Source organism: Lissotriton helveticus, chromosome 3_1 (assembly GCF_964261635.1).
Source record: "Lissotriton helveticus chromosome 3_1, aLisHel1.1, whole genome shotgun sequence".
Lineage (NCBI taxonomy): Eukaryota > Metazoa > Chordata > Amphibia > Caudata > Salamandridae > Lissotriton > Lissotriton helveticus.
Window position 1 is genome coordinate 1,812,907,190 of NC_136061.1, and position 14,219 is coordinate 1,812,921,408.

Consider the following 14,219-nt stretch of genomic DNA (forward strand, 5'->3'; position numbering starts at 1 on the left):
CTTAAGGTCATACATTTCAATAAACGTGAATGAAAGAGATCGCACCTTAAAAAAGTTTCTGTAATCCATTCCATACTCAGCTTCTTTTCCAACTTGTAGAGGCACCTGGTAGAGGTCTAGACTATCTTCACTAGTGCTCATCTTTCAATTTAAACATCTGATCAAAAAAGCCTTGAAAGTACAGAGTTCAAATGGGGTTTGCTGGTAACTATGAGATGAGATGAGTGGCTTATCCCAACAAGATTTTGCTTTTAGTTTACATTCACTTTTTTCTTTTCAAGAAACTGAATCGCAACAAACCCACATTCTCATAGCACCCCCTGGCTGTGCTAGAGTATAATTCATAAAGGTGTTGGTAAAAACCTCAATATATATTTAGCTGGATCACTCGTGAACACAATAAGAGTAAACCTTCAACACTATCGGATTAGAATTACTTGCCTGGCTGAAAAAGGTGACTTGAACTTTATGGGCTAGGAGGATCCAAGAATATGTAAAAATGATGGATTCCCCAGTGATTTTTGATGCCATACTGATTTATAACTTTAAAGTTTTTTTGTTTTTTTTAAATTGTTTCAACATTAACTGCATTTTAATAAAATAATTGGGCGGAAAAAGAAACCAAATATTGTTGAGCATGTGCTCCAAAGCTAAAAGAGAAGGAGGGACGGGATTCGGCAATGAGGAAGCCATCAATACTCTAGAAGCGCTAGCTCTTTCTTCCTGTGATACCTGAAAAAAACTGCAGTTTTTTTGCATATCAGAAATTGTTAGCATATTGTGCTAAACTCACAAATAATGCCTTAAAGTCCTTGAATTCTCAACTAAAAACAAGCGTGAATTCACCATAGTAGACTGATAATGTAACACTTTTCAACTTACTAATAGCGTACAAATATTTTTGCATATACTACAGAAAAGGCTTTGTTTTCATCACAAAAGGAAGGCAGAGTTTGGAACACACACCAGGAACCATATGGTAGAAGAAAATCACTTTTTCCATACACTATATCAAGTGGAAGAGGGACATGCTAGCCAGATCCACATTTAATGTAAACATCAGTGCATATACAATGCACTTTCAGTCGGTGCTGAAACTAGAAAAAAAGGCATCAATGTAAAAAAAAAGTAGTTACCGAGTTCTTTGTACACATTTTGACAAAACAGTTGTTTCGGGAAGAGTCATTCTCCACAGCTACTTTATCACATTTAATGTGATAGTAAACAAACATGAGGCAAAATAATCCTCCATCAACGTGATGTCACATAAGTGAGCACCCAAAATTACTTTACACTCATGTGACAAACACATCTTTGTAAAGCAAAGGGATAGGTTACTTACCCTGCAAGCATCTATTCGTAGCGTGTAGTGCTATAGATTCATATCCTTAGTATACTCCTGCCGTCTAGTGTTGGGCTCGGACGTTTGCAACTTGTTTTTGTTTGAAGAAGTCTTTTGAGTCATGAGGTATGATGACTGCACCTATAGTCTGTATTGCACATTGTCATCAGCTCCTTTGTTAGATTGTTTTTAGCTCATCTGGAGAGCTTGTGATAGGAGTAGTATAGTGACAGAAAAGAGGAGTTTGTGAATAAAGATAAGATGAAGTGTCTTAGTAAATAAGTGAATACATAAGCCAGTAGCATCCGGGAAAGAGAGTGGAAACATACGAATGTATGAAACCACACGCTACGAATAGATGCTTACTTGGTAAATAACATATTCCATTTATAGCACGTGTTGGCCGTTGATAAATATGCTTAGTATAGAATGTAAAGCTGTGCTCCCAGAAGACGGGGTTAGCTAGTGGTTTATGTAGATGTTTGAAAAAGTGTTGGTAATACTGCTTGACCCACTCTAGCTTGTTGATTGGCTAAGACATCAACACAATAGAGTATTGTGAATGTACGTGGGTTATTGTAACAGCTTTACAGAAATCCGCTGATGGGATGTTTCCAAGAAAAAACATGAGGGTGGAGTGAGCTCGTGGATTCACAGGTAGTGATCGCTTTGGGGTAGCAAGTTTGAATATGTATATATATCTCTGACTATGCATCTTGCTATTCCAGCTTTGGATAGAGGGGCACCTTTTTGACTGAGAATGAAACAGAAAGTTATTGTGTTTTACAAAAAGGTTTAGTCCTCTTGATGTAATACATTAATGGTCGTTTAATATCAAGTGTGTGTAGAGCTCTTTCTGCTACTAAATCTGGTTTAGGGAAGAATACTGGTAGCTCTATTGTTTGTTTGGCATAGAATGCGGAAACTTTTGGAAGGAACTTTGGATTGGACCGAAGTACCAATTTAGGTGGATGGATTTGGAAGAAAGGTTCTTCCAGCGTGAGAGTTTGAAGTTAAATTATTCACCTCAGAGATGTGATTGCTACCAAAAAAGCTACTTTCAATGTGAGAAACTGTAAATCACAGGAATGTAGAAGTTTGAAGGGTGGTCCCATGAGTATAGGGAGAAAAATATTGAGGCTCCAGACTGGGGGTAGAAGGTGGAATTACTTTTTTTGTCCTTCCATAAATGCCTTAATTACTGGAACTTTAAAGAGCAACATATGTTGTCTGCTTTATATATAAGCAGCCAGAGGCACAAAGTGTAATTTAATAAAGGCATATGCAAGGCAGGTTTGTTGCAAATGGAAAGTAACAAACTAGGTCTTGCACTATAGCTGAGAGTTGTTGGATTTGTTTGGCTACACAGTAATGTACAAATCATTTCCATTTAGACGCATAACAGGCTTACGTATTTGGTCGGCGTGCCTGTTTTAGAATGTCCCTGCATTCCTGTGGGAGATTAAGATGTCCAAATTTTAAGACCTCAGGAGCCAAATCGTCAGATTGAGTTGTGTAGGATTTGAGTGCAATACCCTCCCTTGTTCTCGAGTTAGAAGATGTGGGCAGAGGAGCAGTTTCTCGTATGGCACTACTGATAATTGTAATAGGGTTGTAAACCATGCTTGTTGTTCCTATGTTGAGGTTCTTAGGATTAGAGTGAGGCATGTCTGTGTTAGTATTTGAACCACCTAAAGAATGAATGGAAAAAGCATAAGCAAATATCTCGGACTAGTTGATCCATATGGCATCGCCCTTGGATTGAGGAGGAAGAAAACTAGAAGCGAAGCTTTAGTATTTTGCTGGGTTGCAAAGAGGTCCATCTTCGGGGCCCCCCTCCGTTGGAAGTATGAGTGGAGAAGTGTTGTGTCGATCTCCCACTCGTGTACTTGCAGATGCATTCCGCTGAGAAAATCTGTGAAGCGGTTGTCCACTCTGGTAGGTATTCTGCAAGGAGGTGGATTTGTGACATATGACCCAGTGCCATATTAGCTCTATGTGGGAGAGCTGTAGTGTGTGCCCACCTTGTTTTGAATATAATACATTGCAGTTATGTTGTCGGAACTGATCAGAACTACTTTGTTGTGAAGATGTTGCTGAAACGCTTTTAGAGATAATTGAATGGCAAGAAGCACTAGATGATTGATGTGAAAGTGTCTCTAAGTTGATGGGCAGATGCCACGGACTATTAGGTCCTGCATGTGACCCCCAACCCTGCAGGGATACATTTGTGGTAATGGCAATTTTCAGAATGGAGGCTTTGAAGGGCCGACCCTGCAACAGAATGTTGCTTTTCCATCAGTGCAGAGAGCGATGGGTCACTGGCCCTACCAACACTAGATTCTGTAGATGCCCCTCCGCTTGAGAGCAATGAGATCGAAGGGTGTGTTGAAGGGGGAGCATATTCAGTCATGTATGCAGCACTATGGGGAGACATGACGCCATAATTCCGAGGAAACTCGTGACTGTTTTCACTGTAACATGATGTGGTTGAAAAAAGGTAATGCTAACTGAAACTTTAGCACTCATTCTGGACTGGGATAGGCTTTGGCTGTAGTCAAGTTTAATGTTGCACCTAAGAACGGCTGCACTTGCAAAGGTTGCAGGTGAGATTTTGGTGTATGGAGTGTGAAGCCTAATTTGTATAGAAGGCTGATTAACTTTCAAGTGTCCTGTCGGCTCTTGATTAGACTGAGAGGAGCTGCTACCACTGTGAGGCATTTTGTAAATATTCTTAGTGCAGTAGCTACTCCAAATGGCAACACCTTGAACAGTCTATTTACTTGAAAGCGAAGGTAGCGGCAAAGCGCTTGGTGGACTGTCATGGTGAAGTAGGGGTCTTTGAGGTCTAAAGTGGTCATAACACCTGCTTGTTGTAGCAATGGTATCATGTCCTGTGGTGTCATCCTATGAAAGTGTTCTGAAAGGATGAATCTGTTGACTGGCCTGAGGTCTAGTTTAGGACTTAAAGTCCCATCCTTTTTAGGATGGAGGGAGTATACCCCTTGTCACTGGTTTTGTTTTGGAATGAATTCTATAGCCCCTTTTTGAAGCAGAGATGGGACGTCCTCTTGGTGGAGTGTTAGGTGTTCTGGTGACATATTTTTGGGTTTGCAGTGGTATTGTGGGTGGGGGAGCTCTAAGTTCTCAGCAATACCCATATTTTATGAAGGAAAGGACCCTGATCTGTTGTGATTTGTGCCCGGTGTTCCAGGTATTGTTGCAGCCGCCCCCCTAATGGTGTTAAATGTTGATGGGGAGGGGTGGTGCTCTTAGAGGTGGATATAGGACTTCTGCCTCTATTATTTTTGTAATATGACCTATAGCACGTCCCTCCGGTGTACTGGGACTAGTAGGAACTTTGCTGATTTTAGGCATTGCCTGTGTCTCTAAATGTGGCAGGTCCTGATGCATCTCTATATTGTCCTCCCCCCGAAAGTAGCCCATATGTTGAAAAGTCTGTAGTGCACCCATGGCTATGACGGTGTCTGTGTATTTCCCAACATGTCATCTACCTGTAGTCCGAACAAATGTTTACCAACGAAAGGTAAATTACGTAAATGTTGTTGGACATCAGGCTCAAAGCCAGAGACTCTAAGCCACATATGGCGCCGGATAATGATGCTTGGATTCACTCCTTGCACTTGTAACGGCTGAATCGAGTATATATTGAATGACGGTAATGGAAATAATGGTCTTCCTCCACTACCTGAGCCCCTTTCTGACGATATTTCTCTGGGAGATGCTGGAGTAACTCTAGTACCTCAACCCATTGGGCTGTATTATAGTGAAAAAGTAAGCCTACAGAATTGGCTATACAGAGGCATGGGCAAGAACTGTACTGCCCTATGAGACCTACTTAGTGTTTCCCCCCAGATATCATCTTCATAATGATAATGATCATCCTCATTCTGATAATGTGCAGTCCTACTAATTAGTTTGTTTTATCATCTGGCGGTAAGGGTTGAAGGTGGGATCAGTATCATGAACAGGGTCCATGTCATATTGATCCCATGGGTCATGAACAGTATCCGGTTCTCCCTGTGGGTCTGGAAATTATGGAGTATCATATGGTTGAATATCATCTCCAGTGTCCATGTCACCTGTTGATGATGCAGGTGAGGTGCACGGTTGTTCTGAATGAAGGTGCTAAGGTGATTGCATATTAACTGGGGATATTGCTGGTGGTGGCAATGTAGGAGGAAGAGGGGGAGAAGATAGAGGTATTGAAGAGGGTGGAGGAGGTGGAGTTTGAAGAAAAAAAAAGATAGGGCTAGTGCCCCTGCATTTAAGCTTTTTCATTGGAGCCTTGGATGGATCTGGCCCCATGATCTCTTCCTTAAAAGTCTTCTACATTTTAGGAAGTGTCAGTTGATGGAAGAGGGGGTGTTCACCACTACACTACTCTGCCGGGGCTAATAAACAAAGTATTTTGTTTTTTATCAAGTCTTGGAGTTTCTCCAGAATTGGCTCCACAAGCTGCTGTTTGGGCTCAGAAATTTTTTTTAGTGTTTGCCTCCACGGGTATTTTCAGTGCTGACAGGATTTTGGATGCTGATGAGCCCCACCTTCTTAAACAAATAAATGATAGACCCCCCCCACACCCACCTCAGCCAAGTTCAGATCGCACAAACTCATCATCATCTCCTATGCCGACGACACCCAGCTCATCCGCTCGCTGTCAGAAGACCTCGCCACCATCAGAGCCAACTTCCACAGATGTATTATAAACGTCGCCGGCTGAATGAAGGGCAACTGTCTCAAGCGCAACACGGACAAGACAGATATCTTCATTTTTGGGAACAGCTCTCCATGGAACGACGCATGGTAGCCTACCGAACTAGGCCCTACCTCACCATGGCCCACCTCAAGACCGCCTCATCGCTCCAACAACTCAGGAAAGGTTCCGATGCCTTGTGCTTTCCAAAGGTTGAAGCTGGCATTTTCAACACCGGCAACTTTCGATGAACCTTTTGAAGGTTTTGTAGGTGGACGCAAGCCTGCGCATTTGCCTATGTTCAGATACCACCGTGGCATGAGGGCAGTGGCGTTCCGTAAGCCATCTTGGATTTTTATTGGGAGTCTGTATGGCTTTTGCCAGTGTACACACATACCCTTATGATTTTTATGTCGCCGGTGCTGGCAAACAGTATGGGTCTGTCCACAGGCACAGCCTGTGCCTTGCATCCTTGAGTTCTTTTTCCGCCTCTATCGACTGCTCCACGAAAATATTGAGCATATCTTTGGCTCGGCGCACCTGCATGGTGGAGTGGGCCCGACGTTGTGTGCCAGGGATAAGCAGAGATTGCAGACTGAGTGCTGATCCTGCCTGGAGTACTTGGCATGGCACTTGGGGCAGAAACTGAAAGGCATTTTTCCATCCCTTTGAGTCGTCGAGTGGAAGAAGGTGGTGGCAGAAATGGAAACTGAAGTTGAGCCGGGACCAGGCGGGCAGATTGAACTTGAAGGAAACTAGTAGGTATTGTTTGTTGTCCAATCTTCAGTCGAAGGGTGATAAAGCGGGAAGCTGGTACGGTCTCGTGGATGGTCTCGAAGCTTTAGTCACAGAGCTCTGAGGTCGCCGTCCATGCCCACTGGCAGAAAAAAAAAAAAGGAGCCAATGACCATGTGCAACACAGACTATAGGAGGAGTCACCATACCTTGTGACTCAAAAGACTTCTTCAAAGAAAAACAAGTTGCAAATGTCTGAATACAACACTAGATGGCAGGAGTATGCTAAGCATATGTATCTATAGCCACACATACCCAGATTAGTAATTGTTTTTTAGATGATATGTCACATTAGTGTAGAATGAAGAATGCTCTCCGCTAGTGTTCCATCTGCAGACGTATGAAGAAAGTGTAGATCACAAGGACTGAAAGCCAAACTCAGCTGATGTGATGTCAAAAACAAAAAGCTAAGGTAGTTCTATAGCAATGATAGTTTAGGCAAATTTCTACTCCAAGGGATCCTTGTGATTTGAGGCAAGGGTGACAGAGTTCCCAAAGTGCTTGTTAATAGGACTCTGTGACAAATTCTACAGGCCTTTGCTCCTCCCCCAATCTTATGTCAGAACAGCAGTGGACAGTCAGTGAAATCAGAGATTGTGGTAAAGGTCAATAGTGTACAGAGACAAGCAGGAGAAAAATAGTTTCACACCCACCCACGTCAAAGAGGGATAAAAAAGTAGCTAAAAATATTTTCTAGCCAGAACTTGCAATTCATATTGCCATCAAGGGTTGTGCAGCTTCACACATACAAAATGTGCACTCAATCCATTAGGCAACTAGACACCCTGCAGTGGAAAACTACGTCTTCTAAACATTTGACACTACATATAATTTGTAACAGAAATAACATGGTGAAATACATCTAACTGGGTAATGCACAAAGTGATATATGAGAAAAGATGCACAAAGTAATATCATAACATGTGTATTTGTAAAGCGCACGTTCACCCAGAAGGGTATCTTGGCACTGATTAACAGATGTTCTTTGTTACCCAACTCAATGGTATTCATTTTATCGATCTCCGAAGGATGAAATGCTGAGGAGACCCACCGGGATTTGAAACTGTGAAAATGAGGTCGATCACAGGCTCCTTCAGTGGACCCCTTAGTCGAATAAGCCACCAGACCCGGCTTCACAGAAAAGATGCATCAGTAAGTTAGAATTACAATACTACAAGAAAAACTTACAAAGACAAAGCCCACCTCAAACTTACCTTAGCAGTGCATCTGGTTTGCTAAGTTGGTTATTTGGAATACAATTTTCTATGATGTCCTTGTGTGCACTTGGACTCTTGCTAGTGCACTTCTGTTTTTTCTCATTCTTGTTGTTAGAAGGAATGCTCCCATTAGAAGCGCTGTGATTATGTGGCGAGGAGTTCACAACCCCTGTAACATTTTTGTAATTTTTTGAGGATGCAGTGCATGAGTCCTCTTTTAAGAGGTTTTCTGTACTTCCCAGAAGATCATTATTTAATCTTTTGGTATTGATATGATTTTCCATATATTCAATCTCTTGAACTTTAGAGTCTACGGGCTGTAAAATATTATTATTTATTCCAAGGTTGTGTTTTTTGGCATCCTTGTCCTTTTCTTTTGCCCTCTCTCTGTATTCAAGTTCTGGCAATGTTGTAGAGACCTTTTTACTGTTTGTTATGCTCCCGTTGTGCTGTAAGAGGATTGTAGAATCCAGATCTGATAATCCTTTGGCTGCTGCAGAATAAAAGATATAGTAAAGCCACATTGTATTTCTTGGCACAAGAAACTTGATAATGGGTGCAAAGGTGAATGCAAAATAACAGAATAAGGCATAGTAATGTTAGTAAGCTGTGTCAAGTTTAACAATATTTTGAGTTGCAATGAAAAATATTTTTCCTAGCTCTCAAGTTGCAAATTTAAAATTAGCCATCCACAACAGAGAGGTTTATTGCCTTTAAAACAGTTGTTCAAATGAGATTGTTTCAGAACAAATGCATAAATCTATTCTATATAACTCTTTTACAAGTTACACTTACACATAAGTGTAGATTTCATTAAACTGAAGGCAATATCCTTACACATTACAGAACAAATTCCATGCCACAAAAATAGAAGTGCAGTAATAAATTTCCTTACCTTTCCATGCGGTTATACATTAAAACATGAGATTTCAACTGTGAATCAAGTACAGATTTTTTTACATCCATCCTCCACTACTAATATATCTTTCCTAATCTCTGCTAGCTATTACAATAAACAATACTGTAATCAGTACATGCAAAATCCCAGATTCCATCCACTCTCTCTCCATTAATTATTAGAGCTTGTAATCGTAGTAGGTTTCACATTAAAATGTTTTTTTAAATGCTTTCACATGGTGGCATTACTAAATCATACTTCGCTTTTTCATGTACTGCGTGCAATGACAAGAATTAAGCTTTAAATTGAAAAAGGTATATTCTGATTATTTTAGCATACTATGTCCTTGTGGATTTATATTACTAATTGTCCTAACACATGTGCCTTCTGACGCCTCTAGTCGCCTATAATAATGAAGTTCTGTTGTCATGATGCCTTCTGCCAGAGCCAAGCAGCCCAGGTGCAAGGCAGGTTAAGGTGCTTAACTTCAAATGCAGTTTAAACAATTCACAAACAGGACAGACATTTGAATCTTGTGGTCTGTTCTTCTCAAATAAACAGTGAAGAGCAGAAAGCAGATACTTATAGCAACATGTTTATTTTTTGCACACTAAAGATAATTACAGGAAAAACAGACTCCCTCTGCCTTTTATCAAGAAATTCTCAGTCTCTGAAGTTTTTAATTACGACTTAAATTAGACTGATTTGAATATCATTGTCCGTCAAATTAATGACTGATTTTCTGTTGTGATTAATTTCAAAATAGAGTCCACTGGTATTCTTTATGTCTGCAACCATACTTCCCCTTTCAAATGAAAGAGAAAGACAGCAAGGATTTAAATGGTTTGCAGGAGGGGTGGTTGAGTGGCCATGTACTATAAGGGATAAAGTAGCCAATACTTTATAAAGGAACACTGCCTTCAGCCACGTTACTCTTTATCAGAGGTACTCTCAAACATTTTGTCGGTGGCCAAAAAGTAGTTTGAGAGTGCCAGAGGGCTGCATGAATACCGTGACTTTCCGAAGGATACAGGGTAGGGTGGGATACTATGGAGAAGAAAAAAGAGAAACACAGCTTTTTCAAAGACTACTAGAAAAAAAAAATTCACATCTTTTACACATTTTGCATCAGCTAGGCTTACATTGTGTGATCAGATCTTTTTTTTTATATTGTATAGCCTACTGTATGTAATAAATAGATGAATTGCATTGCTGCCACAGGATGGGACCTTGTAGCGTTATAAAAATGCACCACTTTTCCCCAGTGCACCAACTAGGAACAACCCTCCGGTTACAACCACAGGCATCTGAATTCTATAGTGATTGCTGAGCTTCCCTGCCAAAACAATGCAGCATCACAGGTTAGTTTAATTTGGAATCATTTTTCTTTTAAGGCATATGCATTACAATATATTTTCAGGTCTGTAGGTTATAAGACCAACGAAGTAGTCACAGAAATTTTTTTTTTTTAATGCCTACCTGACACCCCCTTCCCACACTCATTGACCCTGTCCCACTTTACTCACAATCAGTTATTTTTTCATGCACCTCCAATTTACCGAACTCTAAGTTAAGCATTCACCTATGAGCAAGGCTGCCTTCTTAAATGTACAAGATGAACTGCCTGTAGAAACAAGGCTGATAACAAGAAAACCCCAAACAATGTGCCCTTGCAACATCAGTTTAATTGCTTTTCTGATTCTGGGCTTTGTTTCCTAAAGAAATGTCAGCTTGTTGAATGAGATGGTTAGCCCTGCTCATAAAATAAGAAGAACTGACTATAGAAACAAATGTCTGGGGGGTAGGAGTTGTGCTGGCCAAGATAGCAGCAGAGTAGGTTGCTTTTCTTGTTCCTCCGCCACCCAGGCCTTTCTTTGTTGCGTTAAGCGATGTTCCTGGCCCACAAATAGCAGTGAATCTCCCTGCATAGACCACAGCGACAGCTCAGGAGCGGCGGGTGCGGAGGGGAAAAGGGGTGTGGGGGGAGGGGGGGTATTTGGGGGCTGCAGATACATTGTGCAGCAACTGCAGTGCTTGGTTAGATGCCGCCGGAAAAGTACACTGGCAGCCGTCTAGGCATTGTGGCTCAGGCCGCGTAGCAGAACGTCCTATCCTCTTCCACAGAGGAGAAAGCAAACGGGCAGCCGGCCATTGCCCTAAACCTTCCCAGCCCCGCACTTAAGAGTCCCGCCTTGCCCATCAGCACTGGTGAACTTGAGGCAACAAGCAGCAGCCTCACAGACGCAACCTCCAGACATGTGGCCCTGATTGCCAGGTGTTTCCGATGTTGAAGAAGGCATGGGCTCTGCTCCCTGGCAGTTATGCGTCAAGGCCTGGGCCCACTGAAGAGGACCCTGCCTGCGGAGAGCCCCCTGAGGGCATCACCACTGACTAGCAGCGCCAATGGATGCTGCAGAAGGCCCCTCAAGCCCGTATCATCAAGGCTGGCCCCACTGTCTCTTGAGCAGCGACCAGGGGCCCCCAGGGTGAGACATTGAGAAGCCTGCTGCTTGAACCGTTATGGCAGGATAGGAAGACCCGGGGAGTACAAAGCATGCAGCACTGTTTGCCCAACGTTGGGGGGACCCAATGCTCTGGATGAACTTTAGTAAATGGGGCAAGTAAAAGAGGCGCAAAGGCCGCTGTCTGGGACATTACCCATCGGGGGAATCGCATAAGGTCAGCCTTACCAAACCTCGCAGGAGCCGGGAGGCTCCCGCCTCTGCGCAGGGCAACTGTGCACCCTTCTGCTCCATAAACATCCTCCGATCACCACCGCCCTGGATATTATGGAGTGTGGCGGTGTAAAGAGGGCCTCTCCAAAGGCAGGCCCTGCTAACTAACGGATGTACAGGGCCCCGTTGCACATAGCCCCTCCCCCACAAATGAGGTAGCAACGAAAAATAAACGCAACCAATCAGTGCAGGAAAAGCTCACCGGCTCCACACCAGCCCGTGCCAAAGACTCAGCCTCTATCTCACAGCACTCTTCACAAACTGCGTCAGAGGAGACCTCCGACTCAGACCAGGCCCCGGTGACCCAGGCATTCTTGGCTGCTCTTTTTGACTCAATAAAGGCTGATATCCATGACCTCAAAAAGGACCTCTCTAAGGACATGTGTGAACTAAGACAAGTCCTGTCCTCAGTGGGAGAGCGGGTTGCTACCCTGGAAGACAATTAAACCATGAGAGGCGAAGGAGAAGAACAGCTGCGCTAAGAGATCATCTGCCTCCATGAACAACACAACGACCTCCGGGCCCAGGTGGAGAACCATGAGAACAGATCCTGGCGCAACAATATTTGCCTCAGAGGTGTCCTCCTGGGTTCTGAAAGCTCAGATAATCGAGGATACACCCAGGTGTTATTCCGATCCATTCTGGAGTGGAAGGAAGATGTTGATCTCTATTTGGATAATGTACACCGGTTTGGCTGATCTGGGGGCCCCAATGCCAAACCGCCAGACATTTTAGCCTGTGTACATGACTTTCAAACCAAAGAGGATATTTTGAGGAAGGCCAGTGTAAGAAGTTGGCTCTGTATATACTATACCAAAATGAGGTATAGAGTGCACAGAGTCCTTTGTAGGTTGCGGGAATTGGTCTTCTTGGTTCAAGGCTGCCCCCTAAATACTATTTTAGTAGTCTCCAAAGGGGTACTGACCTTAGGGTGACTACACCCTTGGTGTGCTCACCCCATATGGGGGGAGTGGGCACAAGCCCTAATCCTGATAGGAGAGTGCCTGTCATCTGCAAAATGGTGGGCACTGAACAGTGGGCTTCACCTCGCCTCCCCCAACTGAAAGCGTGGTTTTTGGCAGAGGTGGGGACACCTTCTGGATTGTGCTAATTTTTCCAGCCAAAAAAGGAGGGTAGACAAGAAGGGGGCCTGCTCCTGATAGCAGGAGAGGCTGGGGGTAGCATTACAAAGGCGGCAAGGTCATTGAAGAACCCCTGCCACAGATGGCTCTTCCTGACCTGGGGGAGGTGTGACCACCTCCGCCCAGGAAAGGCTTTGTTTCTGGGCTTAGGGAGCGAAGGCTCCCACCCCAGGGGTCCAGAAACATGTCTCAAGGTGGCAGGTTGGTGTGTACCAGTCACAGAACGCACCAGAGGCTGATCGTTTTTCAGGGGGCATCTCTAATCTCTTCTATTCGCTCTATACATGTAGGCCCAAGCACCCAGGATTAGGTCACACCCAGCAATCTCTGGAATACCTTTAGGCGGCTACCACTATCTCAGCAGTCTACACGCTGACTATGTGATTCTAGCCATCACTGACTAGGTGTCATCTCTCCCCGCCCTCGTTGCAGAACTCCAGGCTTTTGGGAAGGTATCCAGGTTTAAAGTTAGGATGCAAAATCCCAGATCCTAAACCTCTCTATAGACTCACATCAGGAAGCTCACCTCCGCTCAGAGTTCTCTTTCGAATGTGCAAAGGAGTTTATACACTAACTCGGCATCAAACTTGATTGCTCCATCTCGAAAACAATAACAATCAACTATGCTGCCCTTATCTCGCAAATACTCGCTGATCTAAACACTTGGCGCCACCTCAGCCTTTCATGGCTGGGTAGAATCTCTGCTCTCAAAATGACCACCCTGCTGCTCATTGTCTATCTCTTTCAGACCCTTCCATTAGCCCCACTGAAACACACACTGCGCTCCTTGCAATTAGAACTCAACAAATGTATCTGGGATGGGAAGAAACCCCCCTTTCAAAAGTACCAACTCTATCGTCCAACGCAGGAAGGCAGATTAGCCATGCCTATGCTAATGCTCTACTAGAAGTGGAGAAGTGTGGCTCAGTGGTTAGAGGCGGCAGACCCTGAAGCAGAGGTCAGACCCGGGACCAGGGTTCAATTCCCGACGCAACAGGGTCTTGAGCCCAAATATCCACGGACTCGATAATTCTCGTTTCGGTGCCTACTCGAGTCACAGGTTCACACTCTGCAGCTCTGGGCATCAGCTTGCTTAATCTCCACTACGGCCCCCCGCGGCGGGATGCCTGGCTTTCACCTTGGGGATGCCCAGTACGGGTATCTCACAGGGAAAAACCAGTACGGGTTCCCAAGGCAAGCGCCGAGATGCCTACGGGTAATCGAGCGCTATATAAGAACGCTTAATAATAATAATAATAATAATAATAATAATAATAATAATAATAATAATAATAATAATAATAATAATAATACCAGGCCTCTCAGCTCTGTTTTCTGTGGAGTGGAGCTGTCCAGCCTCTGAGAAACACTGG

General features: G+C 43.6%; 1 protein-coding gene across 2 annotated transcripts in view; it reads right to left on the reverse strand.

Moving 5' to 3' along the window:
* MACO1 (macoilin 1) overlaps positions 1–14,219 on the reverse strand; it is a 349,950-nt gene that overhangs the window by 211,120 nt on the left and 124,611 nt on the right. The window contains exon 6 of one of the 2 annotated variants that reach the window (XM_078682713.1): positions 8,069–8,564. In XM_078682713.1, coding sequence (XP_078538839.1) covers positions 8,069–8,564 — 496 coding nt within the window. The remainder of the gene's footprint in view (positions 1–8,068; positions 8,565–14,219) is intronic. The other variant, XM_078682714.1, reaches the window with a different exon arrangement.